The 16,233-nt window shown below is 41.7% G+C and overlaps 1 protein-coding gene across 1 annotated transcript; it reads right to left on the bottom strand.

Moving 5' to 3' along the window:
- Positions 1 to 342: 342 nt before the first annotated feature.
- Positions 343 to 15,031, bottom strand: LOC117832895 (jupiter microtubule associated homolog 1-like). Its single transcript, XM_034712215.1, has 5 exons — positions 14,828 to 15,031; positions 12,044 to 12,183; positions 5,031 to 5,179; positions 4,416 to 4,446; positions 343 to 887 (listed from the first exon to the last, which is right to left on the bottom strand). Exons 1-5 carry the CDS (start codon positions 14,881 to 14,883, stop codon positions 751 to 753), a joined length of 513 nt encoding a protein of 170 aa, XP_034568106.1. The 5' UTR covers positions 14,884 to 15,031; the 3' UTR covers positions 343 to 750.
- Between the last annotated feature and the right edge of the window lie 1,202 nt (positions 15,032 to 16,233).

Here is a 16,233-nt window from a genome sequence, read left to right on the forward strand (position 1 = left end):
CTGCCTTTTGGACCAAACTGCTGTTTTGAAAATCTTAACAACACCCCAACAAAAAAGCAACGGCTATAAGCCAAATATCCTCGGAGTGATGTCATTTAAAGACATTTCTCTTGTGGCAGAATTGGAGGCAGCTTTTGTGATTACTTTGGCTCGGCAGCTTTTCAGTCAGAGAGCCTGATTGTGCTCTCAGCGTCTGCAGCCCTCAGGCTCCGTCTCACAATACATAAATAACACTCAGCTCCATGTGATAACTATTCATGCACATCTCAAGTGAAATGGAGACGAGCAAGATGATAACACGAGTTTAGCTTCAGGAAAAAAAAGGAGAAAGAATCAGCCACAGCAAATTCATATCAATCTTTATTGTATTTAGAAATCCACGCATCAAATCTTTTTTAGTATTTTTTTCCTTTACCATTTACAACAGGGAAGAATGAGGGACAAGCTAAACGTCATGCCTTTCCCAGCAGGCGCGATGCACTACAGGATGGGCTGAAATGGAGGGGAGGGCAGAGAGATACATAAAGTGCTTTTGTCAACAGTTTTCTTCTTTTAATAGAAAATAGGATCAAAACAAAAGGTTTGAGGGTGGAGGGACCGGACTCAGAGGGTCCATGGACGTGACAGCGTGTGAAGAAGGTGAAGGAGGGAGGAAGGTGACAAGTTGATGAGGAGGAAGAGAGTGGTGGGGGTATTTATCTTTAAAAAATAAAAAAGCGTTCCAATGAAAAACAAACAAAAAAAGTGGTCTCAACCCAGGATGAGGCTGGACTTTCCACCAGGAGGGTTTCTTCGGCCTGAGGCGGAGTTGTTGGGACCTCCCGACGGGGCAGAGGGCTGTGGCGTCTCCCTCTGCTGATCGTCTTGCTCCCCATCCTCAGGACACTCTGCAACACAACAAAGAGACCACACATAAGTCCAAACGACCCAACTAACACTTCAGAGTGGTTTGTTGAGTGTGGCTAACTTTAGCAGAGCCAGCACCACCAGCCTTTAGGCCTCTTTTCAAGCTAACGAATAACTGTCACACCGAGCCGCACTAAAAGATGCAATTCGACATCTGTGCTTGTTTACATCAGGGCAGTAGAGCATTATAGCATTGTGGCAGCAGCATAGACTGGTTAAATAATGGACGTAGTATCCGTGACGTCACCCATCCTTTTCTGAAGCGCTGTTTTGAGGCCGATCATCAGCGGGAGCCATATTGAAAATGCTTATCTCAACATAACTGCTGTCAAGCGAGTATGACGTACAGAGGCGGGTTTTGAGCCTCCGAGCCAACAGCTACAGTGTTCCCGCCTGTCAATCAAGTCAGCTGTGCCTGTCATAATGGAAAACTTGTAATCTCAATATCTTCGAAATTGCCACGTTATGAAAAAATTCACCCCCTGACAGTGTGTGCTGATCCAGGTATGAGCTATCCGGACTACACTTGTTTTTGGTGTCAGGCTGTAAACGTGGTTATTTCTGCTGTAAAGATCGGCTTTTTTGAATGTGTGTATGTGGTTTCCGGAGCCAGCCTCAAGAGTTCACTCGAGGAACTGCAGTTTTTAACACTTCAGCATAGGCTTCAATTCTCGTGGGCGGAGTTTGCCGCTTGGGCAGCAGCCACAACACCCGTCAAGGCTCCCGACTCTTTGCTTGTGCTTCGGCTGATCAAAGGTTAGGTTGAGTTAGGTTGGGCTCCGAAGTGTCACTCCCAAGAACAATGGGTGATGTCACTGAGGTTACGTCTATGTTTAATACAGTCTTTCATTAAAAGATGAGAAAACAGTTACTGTAACTGTGCTATTCATATTTAACTGTCCAAGCCAGATTCAGCTATGGCTGTATTTGTTGATAAGCTTATTGGCAAGATGTCTGATTCCAACCCAGAATGAGACACTTAAATGGACTTGCAGCAGATCCCAGAAAAAGGACGAAGGCACTGAGAACTGATGTGACTTCACTTTTTGTATATGTGGATTTATATTTTACTTTATTCAAGGTACCTTTGAATATAATAGAGATTCTGTCTTTTGTACTTAACAGACTTTGAGAGAGAGATACATGGGGGTGGGAAGGAGTGTTTTGTTTGTTTGGGGAAACAGCGGCGGCTGTCATCCAATAGCTCAGTGGCACGCCCTTATCATCAGCCTATCAACTTTCTGCTGTCTTTTTAAATGTGTCTCTCTCTCCAGCTAGTTCCTTTTTGCATTGATGGTGCACACCCCTCCACCTCCCCATCTCCCCCTGGTCTCTGCAAAGTCTTCAATTCCTAGAATTCATCAACCACTACCACCAGTGTCTGGACTCTAGGGGGATTTCTTCTGCTGCCAAATTCATGCATCCTACGCTCATAAAATTATCCCCATAGAGTACTTACGCCAAACATTTCTGTCAAGTTTTATTATTCATTCAGTTGTAATAAATAACCTTTAATATTCAAATTGTGTCTCTCCTTATTGAAATGATAATGTAACATTGATGTCTGTATAATGCACAATATACAAGGAAAGTCAATAAAGACATTGTTTAAATAAAAAAAAAACAGTCAGATTCCTCCAGAATTTCAATAAAAGGGTCAGGTAGGGGTGAAAATCAGATTCGCTAGTTTTGTTAAAGGCTATCAGTTTTTTTTTGTTGTTGCTCCAGTTTGGTAGTATCTTCAGATTTTAACCACTTATGTGAAAGATATGTGTCAAAGCAACTCTGTTTAAACTGAATTTGGACAGAATATGTAGTCATCACATTTTGGTTTTCACAGAGTGCTTGAATAAGGTTAGTCAGGGATGGAATAAAATCACAGAGCTAAAGCAGTGGGCTCTTGTTTTCCATTAGTGGCTGAATTCTGGCAAAATGTGCAAATTGAAGGGGACTTTTTGACCTTCATGTCACATTTTTTTTTTTTTTTTACATATTTGATACTTTTTGCAGGCAGAAAGTACCTTCTGAGGTCGACATCACAGTGAGTGAATGAGCTGCTGCTTCAACTAATGCACTGAACACCACATGGATCTGAATTTAAGGCTGGTGCCCTAAATTCTGATCCAGAAGTTGACATCATAAACTCTCTGGTTTACATTTCCTGCAGCTTCTTGCACGTGTTTGTCAGGTGCAACTGCTCTCATTGTGCAAACATTTAATGGACAGGCTGAGCAAATAACAGGAGGAGACATGTTAACTGAGGACAATTATGTATTCAGCTGGATTTAAGAAGGTCACGCCATCTCTGACTTACAGTGATGATGGGAAAACACTCTGCCTCTAAAATGAGGCGTTAACCCACATATGGGATGTACCATGACCACATTAAAGGTCTTTATGCTCAGGAATAAAAGTGTATTAAAGCAAGCTTTAATGCAGAAATAAAACAATAACATGAAGGACTTGGGCTTTTATGAATGAAATACAATGTTGGATTAGTGTGATCCAAGCAAAATACAGTTGCATTTTGTGGTTTGCATTCATTAAATCTGGATTTAAAGTTGAATCAATGAACGACAAAGACTTTTAAATCACATCCTGTTTTAGATTGCATTGAATATATCTATTCTCTTCAAACACAGTACCTTTAAATATTATTCTTAATAACAGTTTGTCTCAGGAAAAGTTTCAGACAATCATTTATTTTCTGAGCTCAGAAATCTTATCTCTGAACTATGCCTATGAGCCTGCCAAAAGTTTGACCTGGAGATCGACTGCCAGGCGCTTAAAGCTTCAAATATGAGCAAAAGTAAGAGAGGATGAGCTGCTTTCTCATCAAACAGATGCTGAATACACTAAGTTTGTGGTTGCAAACCCAATGAATACAGCTCACAGTAAAGCCATTGTCTTGGTAAGTCTGCACTCTTTCACCGCCGTCATTAGCAGAAGGCTCTCTCTCCTCTAACCCATCCTTTTGATCATATGCATGTTTAAAATAAATACAGATATGACAGAATCCGAAGTGTACTAACATACCAATCACATCAATAACAGGGCAAATAAGTGCGCTTTCATTAGTAGACGATCGTAGAGTCATATAGTCAAACCCTCCATTATCTTAAGAGCCAGCCACTCTCTCACAAACATGCACCTCGAGGTTCATAAAGACGCTTTCCTACTAAGTGAAGCCTGCTATCTGAGAACAGCTGCTCCACTACAGTCCATCGCACCATTATGACAGGGCAACAACCACATCAAAGAGATCATGTGATGTTGACTTAGAAAGGGAGAACATGTGTACTGTATCTTAAAACAGTTAGCTCTGGTATGCCAGCAAAAAGTGGGACGAGAAAAGTCTCCCTGGAATCAGAGGCAGACAAAGTGGAGAAGTGAGGCGTGGAGCTATTCACTGATAATCTAAGTCATGCACTGCTGTTTAGACATAGAGTGAGTGGGACAAACACTTTGAAAGCCTTTTTATAAACAACTGGAGTGTGCTGGAAACTTACCATCATTTGCTGGTTCTTGGCCATTTTCATCCTGAAAAAAGAGGAAGACAGATATCAGAGTTCCTGACTTTACAACACATATAAAATTGTCTTCCTGCATTTGAAGCCTGTTACTTTAAATTAGTTGTAACACAGAGACAGTTTAAACTTGTCATCAGTGCAGAATGATATGCTTAGTTCCCTCTATTAAAAGGTAAGGATGTTTCAACATAAACCCAGAAGAAGAAATAAAGATAATAATGCAGACGCTAAAAGTTTAAGTTGAAGCATCTGTGCCATTTGTATTTTATATCCATTATAATAGTTATCCTGTTTCTTTGTTTCGTTATTCTTCAGTTAAAGTATGCAATTCTAAATCATTCTAGCAATGTCAGTCATAAATCCAGATTAAAATATAAAACCTCCACATGGATATATACATGTCAGTGGAGAATATCTATCAAAACAACATCCTGGGTCTGTTTCAAATAGATGGATAAAGTCATCCATCCCCCCATGATTTTTCCACTGAACTGTTTGGAATTATGCTTAATCTACGACCGTGTGCTCTTTAGCTCCAAACTAGGCTGCAGCTTTGTTTTGGAAACAGCCCCTGTCTGTCTAAATAAGACCCACATCTTGTCTCTGGGTCCAGACCATGGCTGCTCCAGAGTTGTGGATGGTGGTCAGTTCCGGTTGAGGGTTCTTGGGGAAGAGGAGAGGCTGCTGGCACCGCCTGAGGGGGGCTGAGGGTTCCCCGCACAGGGTTCCTGTTGGTGCCCCGGCTAGAGAGAGGAAAAAAAAAAAAAGATAGAAAGATAGACTTTGTTAAGACTGAGCAAGTAGTGCTTTAACCCTGCAATAGAGACCATTATTGAGTAGGGATGGGCAATGATTTCAAAATATTTGAATATTCGTTCACTTAGTAAAAATCAAAGACTTATTTCGAATATTTTCTCATTTTAAAAGTTTAATTTTTCATCGTTTTTACCGGTGCCTGGTTGTAATACAGTGTTCCCGCCAGACAGTGGCTATAGAGCAGCTTGAAGCTGTTTGTTAACCACATTAAGTTACAGAAGAAGAATGCTAACTGGTTAAATAGTAAAAGAAGAAGAAAAGATTCTCGAAAGTTGCAGCGATTTTCTCCATTGTTGAATCTCACGCTACTACTCACGTATTTCCAGAGACTGAGCATGACTGTAAAATGTAAATGTTCACTCCGCGCTTGAGATGTCATTTTTTAGAGTGTCTTTGAATGCATCATACCCCAACCAAAGCAACAAGGTTATGTAATTAAATTAAGTATAGGAAGTGTGCCATAAGTGATTAAAATACAAATGTCAGACTGTATTTTTTTTTATCTAATGAAGCATAAAAAAACACTTTTTTTTTTAACTGTTAATACATTTCTAAATGTAAAACAATATTTCTTCACACTTGAGCTGATTTAATTTTAATCACTGAGATTAAATCAATTCAATGAACATATCAATGTAAATCTTTGTTTCATCTGCAGTGAAAATTTGGCTCATTCAAATGTTTTTCACAGAGATCCTTCAAGAGCTTTATGTTAAGAGGTCACGGTATCATCAGCATAATGTCGGTATCAGCAGGTAAAAGTTTAAGAAGTTGAGTATATAGTTTAGTATTTTTTCCACTGATACATATGGCCATACATATGACGCATTAACTATGCGTCAACATCAAGTGTCGTAAAAAGACAGCAAAATAGCTAATAGCAATTCTTTTGAGGCACAGGTGATACAATAGAGGCAAAAAACACCCCTTATGATGCTGGTTGGGCCTAGTGGTTAAGTTGTGCCTCATATACAGAGGTTATAGTAATCAAGCTTGTGGCCCCGGTTCTATTCCAACTTGCGCTTCTTTCACGAATATCACTCCCCACTCTCTCTCCCATTTTACTGCTCTATCCATTGTCCTATCTTCTCTGAATAGAGGCGGAAAAGCCCAAAATATACTTTAAAAAAATGATTCCTTTAACTCTACCAATGTTATTGAGCATTAAGGGTGAATCTAAAGCATCATCATCATTAACACTCCTTAAGTTTTTACAAACTGAAGATTTTTTGAGTTTTAGAAGTTATTATTGAACTGTTTTGTAGTTTGTGCATCAGGATAATGCATATAATGATATCCAGTAGCCAGTTCTTGATTGCCCCCTACTGCCTGTACCTCATTTACACCTCAACTGACAGTGATGACTAAAAGACAGACATTTTTTGCTTCAAGCAACCAAAACAGGAAGTCTCCCAAAGTTCAAACAGAGGTCCATTTTCTAAATCACAAGGCATCATGAGTACTTTTTATTTTTCCCTTTTCAGCCAATAGATTACATTGAAACTAGACAGGAAACACAAGAGACACATGACAAAACATGAGTCAGGCTTCAGAGAGTGAAGTCATGCCATATGGACGTTAATCCAATTAGTCACCCCAGGCCCAAATGTTTCAAACCCATGAGGCAACTGTGCTCACCACAAGATTTGTCTACTCTGATTTGACAGAGCATCAGCTTTATGAGGAGACTGGACTGAAATAACATGACACAAAATCACTGAGAACCAACAGGAGACATCATCAAATCCGCTTGGGCGTCTGCAACAGACCCAGAAACACAGTGGAACACTTCCAGACAGACGGCCCCGGTGCCAAAACTCACATAACCCCGTAGCGCCTGTATTCTCCTTTAGCAGAAAGAGCATTAAAACACAGAGTTTGGCCCGCAGTGAGGAAGCAGGCTGTGCTAACCAAAGCCACATAAGGTAACAGCCCAGAGAACTGGGGAGGGACAGACAGACCGTCTTTGTCATGGGGGGGGGGGGGGGGGGGGGGGACACGGCTGCTGAAGGAGCGGAGGAGTGTTCATTGTTCTTAATGGAGTGACGTGATTCAGTGCAGTTGAGAGCTTCGATCACGCAACAAGAGCTCTTTCATTACTGGCTCCATGATTCTGAGGCTGATCAATTCTCTGGGTAGTGGACAACAAACGGCAAATGGAAGAGGATTAAAACAGATTCATGGGCCAGTCTGATGCATTACATTATCATCACTCCAGCACATAGCCTTCTACTTAACCTTACAGCCCTCCAGGGTCCATGACGTTTTACAGGGCCTATGATAGCGCCGCTGAGCTCACAGGAAAACGGGCCTGGAGATGGGAACAGCTATCATGCTGCTGCTGGTAGTCTTGGCTTCCTCTCTGATTACAGAGTGCTCATCATGTGGGCAGAAGCCGAGGGCACTGGAACAAACCGACAGCTCTGGAATCTGAGTGCTCGAAAATCCTGACATGCTTTATGAAAGGCAACATGATCATGTATCAGCAGAAATAAAATACCAACACAACACGGGACTCTAAGAAGACGATATTACAACTCTTACTATCTGAAATCGTTCATCTTTGAAGCAGGAGTGCCTTTTCCAGGAGAGAACTCTTCCGAGGATGGTCACGATAACCACAACATTTCAATGCTGCACTTCAGCAAGCCACAACCACTATGTTTCTGTTTTATTTCCACAAGGCTGTGCCCTTTTTTGTTTGACTTTAATGAATATGTGTTGAATGTCAAATTGCCTCAAACAAGAATTAGGACAACAACTTTCCTTGCCTGTTATACTCATTATATCTTTCTGTGCTGCAGATTTTGGGTCTTTGTTTTAAGAGGACGCTTCCATTGTGACAAACCACAAGTTTGTGAATGCTTTAGCTTGCAACCAAATCAAAAAGGGCAATTTAAATGAGCCAATATGCTAAATCTGCACCAAAAAAAAAGGGCACTGAAAACCCTGCTACACAGTCTGAAAGAATTTGAGAGTCCATCTATCTACCTATTGTCCAGCTGTGAGGGCACAACTGCACTCTCCAAGCATCAAGTTGTGGAGCGGCCTCAGCAGGGAGAAAGTAGGTCAGTGCGAGCTGAAGGTAAGGAGTGGCTGCAGCCTTTGCCACAAGTTGCAAATGAACCCAGTGAAGGAAACAGGCAGAACGGTCTAAGAGCAGCTGGTTTATTCAGATGGGATCTGCATTCATTTCATATTTGTAAATAAACAACAAAACTTTGATGCTGAATCACTGCAGGGGGAGATTCCTCACAGCAAAAGCATGAGATTTCCCTTCTTTTTCAGTCTCTTTTATTCAAACCACAAAGAAAAAGATTATTTCCAATTTCTAAAGAAAAACACGAGGACACCTTTGGGCTTGTTTTCAGCTCTGAAAAATTGCACAGCAACCAATCTTCCCAGAACTAAAGTCCTTTTGACTCTGGATAATCCCTTGACAGTAAACAATCCTCATCGGAAACACTGCTCAGAAAAAAAGAGTCTGTGAAAGTAGAGAGGTTAACAGTGAGGTCAATGATAATCCCAGTAAACGCAACACTGCTTTAACATCATGTGAGGTTAAGCTAGGATCCGCTATGACCTCAAACTACAATTTAAGCTCTACTTAAGGTCCACTACTGACACCTTTAAGGCTCATGACAATTAGAACTTCCACTCAGATCTGTTCTTTAGTGAAAAATATTTAACTAAAATCTTAGTGAGACCTTTAAAGAATCACCACTGTAAATCTTTTTTCTCTCCGTTTTAACTGTGGCTTCAATTTTACAACAAAAACCTTGAATGCAGAGACAACACTTCCATTACTGCAGCTCAATATTTGCAACCAAGAGCACTTTGTTCAAGATCAAAAGGGCATTTATTAAGCACACAAAAAGGAGAATTTCAAAAGGATCCCCACAAGATGGCACGCCAAAGCAAACAAACCTGTTCATTTACACCAGGAGTTCATCCCCAGGTCACACACAATGCTCACACAACCTGTTATAGTAATAAAACCCTGCTCATCCTGGCAGAAAAGACACGATATCCTCACCCAGCTGTATCCATTAAAGTGGAAAACGAGGAGAAGACTTCCTCCAAATCTGACCTAGGCCCAAGAGAAACAACGCAAACAGGAAGAGGCTTCACTGTCAGCAGCTGCTGGCTGGAGAGGTCGCAGGCTGAAATGGTGATTTTAAGGTAGATTCTTCTTTGTTCACACACTCAGGGAATGTGATACACCATGTAACTGGTTTTCTACAAGAACAGTCCAGTGTGAAAACATGTGATGTGTGACTTGTGAGTAACTCATGGCCTTGAGCTGAAATGGAATCTGTCCTCTGCAGGGCAGGAGTTTTTGTTATTGGTGCTACATGTGTTTGAGTATTTGAGACTCAAACCCCCTGAAGATATGATTTGAGTAAAAACACATGGTATGAAAGTTGGATCTTCTTAAATCATGGAGAAATATCTGTGTGAAGTCTAAGTTCACAGCCGTTAGAAAACCTATCTTAAGGCTAGCTCTGCTCATTTTGCAAGCCATGACTCAAGACTGTGTGGGAGTGGCCGGTCACATTTTGATTGACAGCTGCTTTGCCTCGCAGGAACTACAACGAATGTGTGAAGAAGTGTTCTGTAGACTTAAGAAGTATGTTTGTTTAAGTCAACTGAGTCAGAAAATAAAGGGCAGCAGACACTGCCAACAGGCTTTTAAAAAATATATGTATCCGTAACTAAAAAAGTACAAAATGCTTTGGTATCCATATCATAGTATTTAGTTGGCATTAACAGAGGAGCCATAACTTTTAGAGCTCCCCCTGATGACTGGCTGCAGTATAGGTCACATCTCATCCATTACAACCATAGACTGTATAAAATATGGATGTAGTATCCATGACGTCACCCATCTGTTCCAGAGCGCTGTTTTGAAGCCAATCGACGGCGGCAGCCATATTGGAAATGCGGAACTCAACCAGGCATAGTGTGATGTAAGGAGGCAGGCTTTGAGCCTCCTAGCCAACAGCTATGTGTTCCTGTCCGGGATTCAAGTCAGTTATGTCCTTATTTGTGCAAAAACTTGTAGTCTAAATATCTTCTGAACCATCGCGTTAGAAAAAACTTAACCCCCCCCCCCCCCCCCCGTGAAATTAGCTACGTAGAGCCAAGCCGTTTTTGAACCAGGCTGTAAACATGTTTATTTCTGCTGCAAAGATCGTCTTTTTTTGAATTGGTGTCAATGTGATTTCCGGTGTTTCTGCAGCCAGCCTCAAGCGGATTCTTGATGAATTGCAGTTTCTAACACTTCAGCATGGGCTTCATAGTTGGAGACCAGAGGTTGCCGCTTGAGTACAACAGATGGGACATGGATTAAACTAGAAAATTTAAATACACGCCAGATAAAAAAATGTCATGCATAGTTTCTGTCATAGCAGTTAGTCATCATGCATTTTTTTAATGTTACAAAGATGATTGATTGAGGCTCCTGCAGCTTCTCTACCTGATTAAGAGTAAAAGAGGAACTAACTAACACAAGAGTCATTAAACATTCCATAACTGGGAGTGTCTGCTTCAAACCGATTCAACCAACATTTGAAGTTAAATGTGCGTTTTGGTTAGCTTAAGAGGTGTGAACTCAGTTCCATAACTCCACCAGCTAGCTTGCTTCTGTGCATGGCTCTACTGTCAGCACTCACCTAGGTGGTATCTTGGCTTCACATCTCACAATCGGAGGAGATTGAGACACATTGTCCATTTCTTGTACAGAATCAAGATGAAGCTCTGTAGCCTTAGCTAGTGGTATAATATTACAGAGCCAAAGTGCCTTCACCGGCGCTCAAGATCTGCTGCTGAAAATAGAACATTTAAGTCCCGAACCAAACACCTGCAGCCAAAAATAGACTTCATTGGTCAACACTCAACATCTGTGGTGGTCAATTGAATCAAGTGGGATGCTAACACCTTGTATTAATATCTAAATATATGTCATGTGACTCTTTCCAAGAAGTATTTTGCATATCATTTTCATATTACATTCCTAAGCAAAACCTAAACTGGAACCTTGTACCAGGAAAGTCAACAGAAACATCAACAACAGTACAACAGCTCTGGATTGAAACTGAAGTCTAATGCTTTTGGATGCCTCTTACTCTGTGTATTTACCATACGTTAAATGCATCACTTTCCCAAAATGCGCACACTTAGGAATTTATTGTGTTACCTGAACACACCATAAAGCCAGACAACATGAATGTTTAATTCGGGCCTCTGTGACTTTGTGTTTCCAGTGACCTTGACAACTCAGAGCCCTTTAACGGTCTCATATCCGCTGCTGTATTTCTCTCCTTGTGTCGTAAAGTGTCCCCCGAGTCTCTCCAAGGCCACACATTCACCAATTGACACATTTTTAACTGACCTATTTCTTTCCATCGAGAGCTGCTCCTCAACTCCGTTTAATAGAGCCTGGTTTCAAATTACCCTTATCCCAGTACTCCGGGGCCTTTTGGCTATCACACTTGTGGGATGTTCTTTCCGACAACCAAAATGGAAAACTACTAAATAACACTTAAATGTTTTCCTCGCTTGAGAATTAAATCTAGTGATTTCTGCTTACTTAAGGTGTTTGGTTGCTCTGTCTTGTTTGGCAAGATTGAACCTGCCATTATATGTGCAATTATATCTCTCTGATGCAAAGCTGAAAACAACTGTTGATGTTTCCTTTTGAAATTAGAGCAGTGTTGTTTTCATGTCTTCATGCTTTGATAATGGAGGCTGAGCTAAAGAAGTGTCAGAGAGAAGTTAGAGTGAATTACTGGGTGGATTGTTCCTCCGATGAGCATGAGGGTCATCGGGTTCTGCAAAGATGTTGGAGGCCATCTTGTTCTTGCGCGGGGTGGCGTTTTCATCTGAGCCGAGAGAGAAGCTGGAGTCCCCACCTGGTGGTCGTAGTATCCTGGAGAGCAACGAAACAAGAATTAGAATGGTATCTGATTGATATCCTACGGTGGCCCTGAAGTGCAAATCACAACGGTGAATCAGAAAACACTACGGCAAACCAGAAAACACTACAGCAAATCAGAAAAAACAACGGCAAATCAGAAAACACTACAGCAAATCAGAAAAAACAACGGCAAATCAGTAATCACAACAGCAAATCAGAAAAGACAACGGCAAATCAGAAATCACAACAGCAAATCAGAAAAGACTATGACACCAAACCAGAAGAAGTAGGTAACCTCGGGGGACATGACTCGTCGCTGATTGGACTGGTCTATCCTTTGATCCGTAGTGATTTCTGAATTGCCGTTGTGTTTTCTGATTTGCCGTTGTGATTTTCACTTCAGGGCCACCGTAACATCCTGCTACTTCCTGCTTAGGCTAACCTGAAACACATGGCGCCTGTCACATGCTAATGAAAAAACATCAATGGTCAAATATAACATGAGAACGCCTCAAGACAATAACAGCCGACTCCACCCTAAACCTTTTATAAACATACCAGTCTCACAAAAACACACAGGTTAGGCTAGCAGCAAGGTCTGCTCTTTAAGCCCCGGCTGTCAGCCTGTCAGACAGGCAGTCACAAGCTCTGCCCGGCAGCTGACTCCCCTCACACATAATCACAGAGTTAGCTGGCTAGCTGCTGCCTCTCCTCATACAGATTCTTTTGCAATGACACACAAGGGAATGGTGTCAGTTCCTGGAAGCATTGTTGGACAATTATTAAACGAGTCAATCAAATTTGATACCCCATTTGAGTAAAAAAAAAGACAATGGGGGTGAAGAGTTTGTGGTCAAAGCTAATATAGGTCACCTAATAAATAGACTTTTCTAGAACAACAAAAGGGGGACCAGCATGCAGACCAGTGCAAGGCAAACAAAGCCCACTTTGCTCCGGCATTCCTTCGGCCACAAGCTGAACAAAAGGAGCTCGATAATGACCAGAAAACTGTTTTTCCTTGCTGTGCCGAAGGACGGACAAAAACTGGTGTGTTTGCAGACCCCTACCGGACCCCTCCCTCTTTTTTTCCCCAGCAAACTCCCTTCTCCTCAGAGTCCCTGAAGCCACCAGCTGACACACTGAGCAGCTGTCCAAGGGCCAGGCAGGCAGATGGAGGCCAAAAAACAACCCAGCTCTCAAAAGAAAGCAACACGAGGAGGAAAGTCTACCCAGCTCTGACTGTAGGCTATAGATTTTCTCTATCAAATCAGATATCTACACACTAGTGTCTGTCACACTTGGCTGTGACAGTAATGCCTAAACCAGACTTTACCTCCTGGCCAAAGGGGATGAGCTCATGCTTTCCACACAGATTGCAATAGGGGAAAAGCTTTAAGCCGCCTGGCAGCAGACCCCACCCTAGAATGAAACTGCAAATAATATCAATAGGATAGCTTTCATTGTGGGTAGCTGAGGGGGCAGCTTGATGCAGGTGGAGCTCGGGCAGATAAAGCTGAGCTCCAGAGCCAAAGATGGCATGTCTGATAAGGAGGGTGGGAGGCTTTTTGATGGCCTACAAAGATTTTAGCCTAATTCTGCTAAAGTTGCTGCTTCACGGATCCCTTTTGGTTGTCCAGCAGCAGAAATGACCAGCAACTTGTAAAAGGGGGGCTTTAAGGAGCAAAAGCAAAAGAGCTAAGGAAAGATTTACAGGCTTAGCTGGCTCAGAGCCCCCACCCAAGCCCCCGCATCATCAGAAAACAGCATGCGGCTTCAAAACGCTTAATGACTGACACAGATTTGACTTGGTGACTCTGAAAAGGCTAATATCACAGGTTTTCCTCAAGAATCTGGATTATATGCCCTGAAATCAGCAAGACAGACATCATTTAAGGTCATTTTCCCTGTATTGTTTCCTCTGCAGAGGGGCAGGAATGCATCCAGACACTGGAGAGATCTGTCTGTCTGCCTAGAGGATGACTGGCCTTTTCAGTTGTTTTTCTACTTATTTACAAAACTAAAAAGGTACAGGCATATGTATTGAAGCTAAAATCACAACTTCCATTCGCGATCACTAACAATGAGCCATATCCCTAATCGCGTAAAGGACATCATGCAGACCAAAGTGTCTTGTCTGGAGTCCCTCCTTCAATCGATCACACATGCACTACAGCCCTTGAGTCGGGCCTTTTGTCTTTTCTTAAAAACTGAAGTTAAATCCGAAAGTATTCGCGTATTAAATGCTGGGTTTAACACTTCCTGCAACTCAAAAACAGCGGCGTAAATCAGCAGCGTAAATCCCCACAGTAGACGAGCTGTAACTTGAACTAGTCAAAAAGTTATTCAGCAATCGAGCAAACGTCAGGTAAGTGAATCTAAAACCAGAAATAGGTGGAAATCTTCCCCTCCCTTCCTGTCTGCCCCGGTTTTTCCCTTTCTTTAACTCGTAATTGTTCCTGGCACACACAAGGCCAAACAACAAACTTATATGGAGCATCAGTCTCCCAATAAGATTAACTTAATTGGCAAGATGTGACAGTTGAACTAAATCCAGAAGGATCCCTGTGCAGCCAGCAGCCGTAGGGTGGCAGGCTGCCTTAAAGCAGAAAAAGACGCACTTCTTTGTTCCTCCGAGAGGCGTTTTCAGCTCCATTACCTGGAACTGCTCTTTGCACCAGGTTCCATTCCTTTATAGGTGGTTGTCGTCGTCATCTTTATGGAGTAGTTTCGATGTTTCGGCAGGAACAAACAGTCTATGAGAAAGTAATAGGGAAAAAAAGTACTCCTCCTTCCCCCTGCAGAGATGCGACAGGATGCAGACTCCACCCGACACTGAAAAACATAACGAAGACCAGATCCGTTGGTTCTGCGGTGCCAGCCCATGAGACCCAGCCCACCGGCGTTCGACCCGTTCTGATTGGACAGAACGTCACAAAACTCCTCTCTCATTGGACAGGATGTCACAGAACTCGACTCTCATTGGACAGAACCTCAGAGATCTGCTCTCTTGTTGATGGCTTCATGTCAGTGATCACAGTGGAGTCTGCAACCCTGTGGGCTTGTTTCTACCGACTTATCTTTAAGCATTGATTGTGACAGTCTGCAAAATGTTTCATAATGTACAGGTGGGAGGGCGAGCTTGAACTTCGACCTCAAGATGCAGAAAATATTTTGGTTGTTACTAATGGTGGACAAAGTACACAGGTTCATTACTTAAGTCAAAGTATAGATACTAGGGTTTAAAAAGACTTCTGTAGAACTCAACATTTTTACTCAAGTAAAAGTGTGAAAGTACTGGTTTCAAAACTACTTAAAGTATTAAAGTAAGACTAATGTCAGGGGAAAAAAATGTCATTAAGGACAAAAGCTTAGGCTGCGCCACAGGGGCCTATTCACTACTTAGAGGCCATAATGACTATAATGTTATATTAATGTTAATGTTGAAATATTTGGGTTGCACCTGTTTCAGCCGCATTTATGCCCATTGAAAATGAACTCATTTTCGTACAATGCAAATACATTAAAGAACCATATATGTGTACTACTGAGCATTAACATGTTTCATGGAGCAGAAGATATGATGACTAGTTGCCCATAAGTACTGTAATGGTGCAAAAAGTCGAACTTCACAGGCATGTTATCAACAGCATTTATTGGAATGTCAATGTACATAGATGTGTTTTTTTTAAAAGATGACAAGCCAAAATGAAATAAGAGTAACAAGGCTATTTTCAATATGTAAGGAGTAGAAAGTACAGATAATTGCGTGAAAATGTAAGGAGTATTTGTACTTTGTTACTTGACAAAGTAGTTACTTGGGACTGACTACCTAGGGTCCAAGTGGGGAGGGGGCCCCTTAATGGACCTGAAATAAAATGTGTTTTCTACTATACTTTTGTTTTGTTTTGTTTTGTTTTGTTTTGTTATGACTGCAATAAGATAACTAAAATTGTCTGAAAAAATAAACAACCATTCAGAATTCCATGGCTCTGTGAGATGCACATCTCATGCCTAAAGTGGGGGATTGTCATATTTTCATAGCATCAAGTGTGGCTGAATCTG

The sequence above is a fragment of the Notolabrus celidotus genome, chromosome 20, assembly GCF_009762535.1.
Source record: "Notolabrus celidotus isolate fNotCel1 chromosome 20, fNotCel1.pri, whole genome shotgun sequence".
NCBI classification, from domain to species: Eukaryota; Metazoa; Chordata; class Actinopteri; order Labriformes; family Labridae; genus Notolabrus; species Notolabrus celidotus.

What these genes read in the sequence shown, in the direction of transcription:
- LOC117832895 (XM_034712215.1), bottom strand. Translation starts at nt 14,883, where the DNA reads ATGACGACGACAACCACCTATAAAGGAATGGAACCTGGTGCAAAGAGC. An exon ending in GGTGCAAAGAGCAGTTCCAG is followed by an intron (nt 12,184 to 14,827) that starts GTAATGGAGCTG and finishes GTTGCTCTCCAG; the next exon opens with GATACTACGACCACCAGGTG. An exon ending in TCGGAGGAACAATCCACCCA is followed by an intron (nt 5,180 to 12,043) that starts GTAATTCACTCT and finishes TCCTCTCTCTAG; the next exon opens with CCGGGGCACCAACAGGAACC.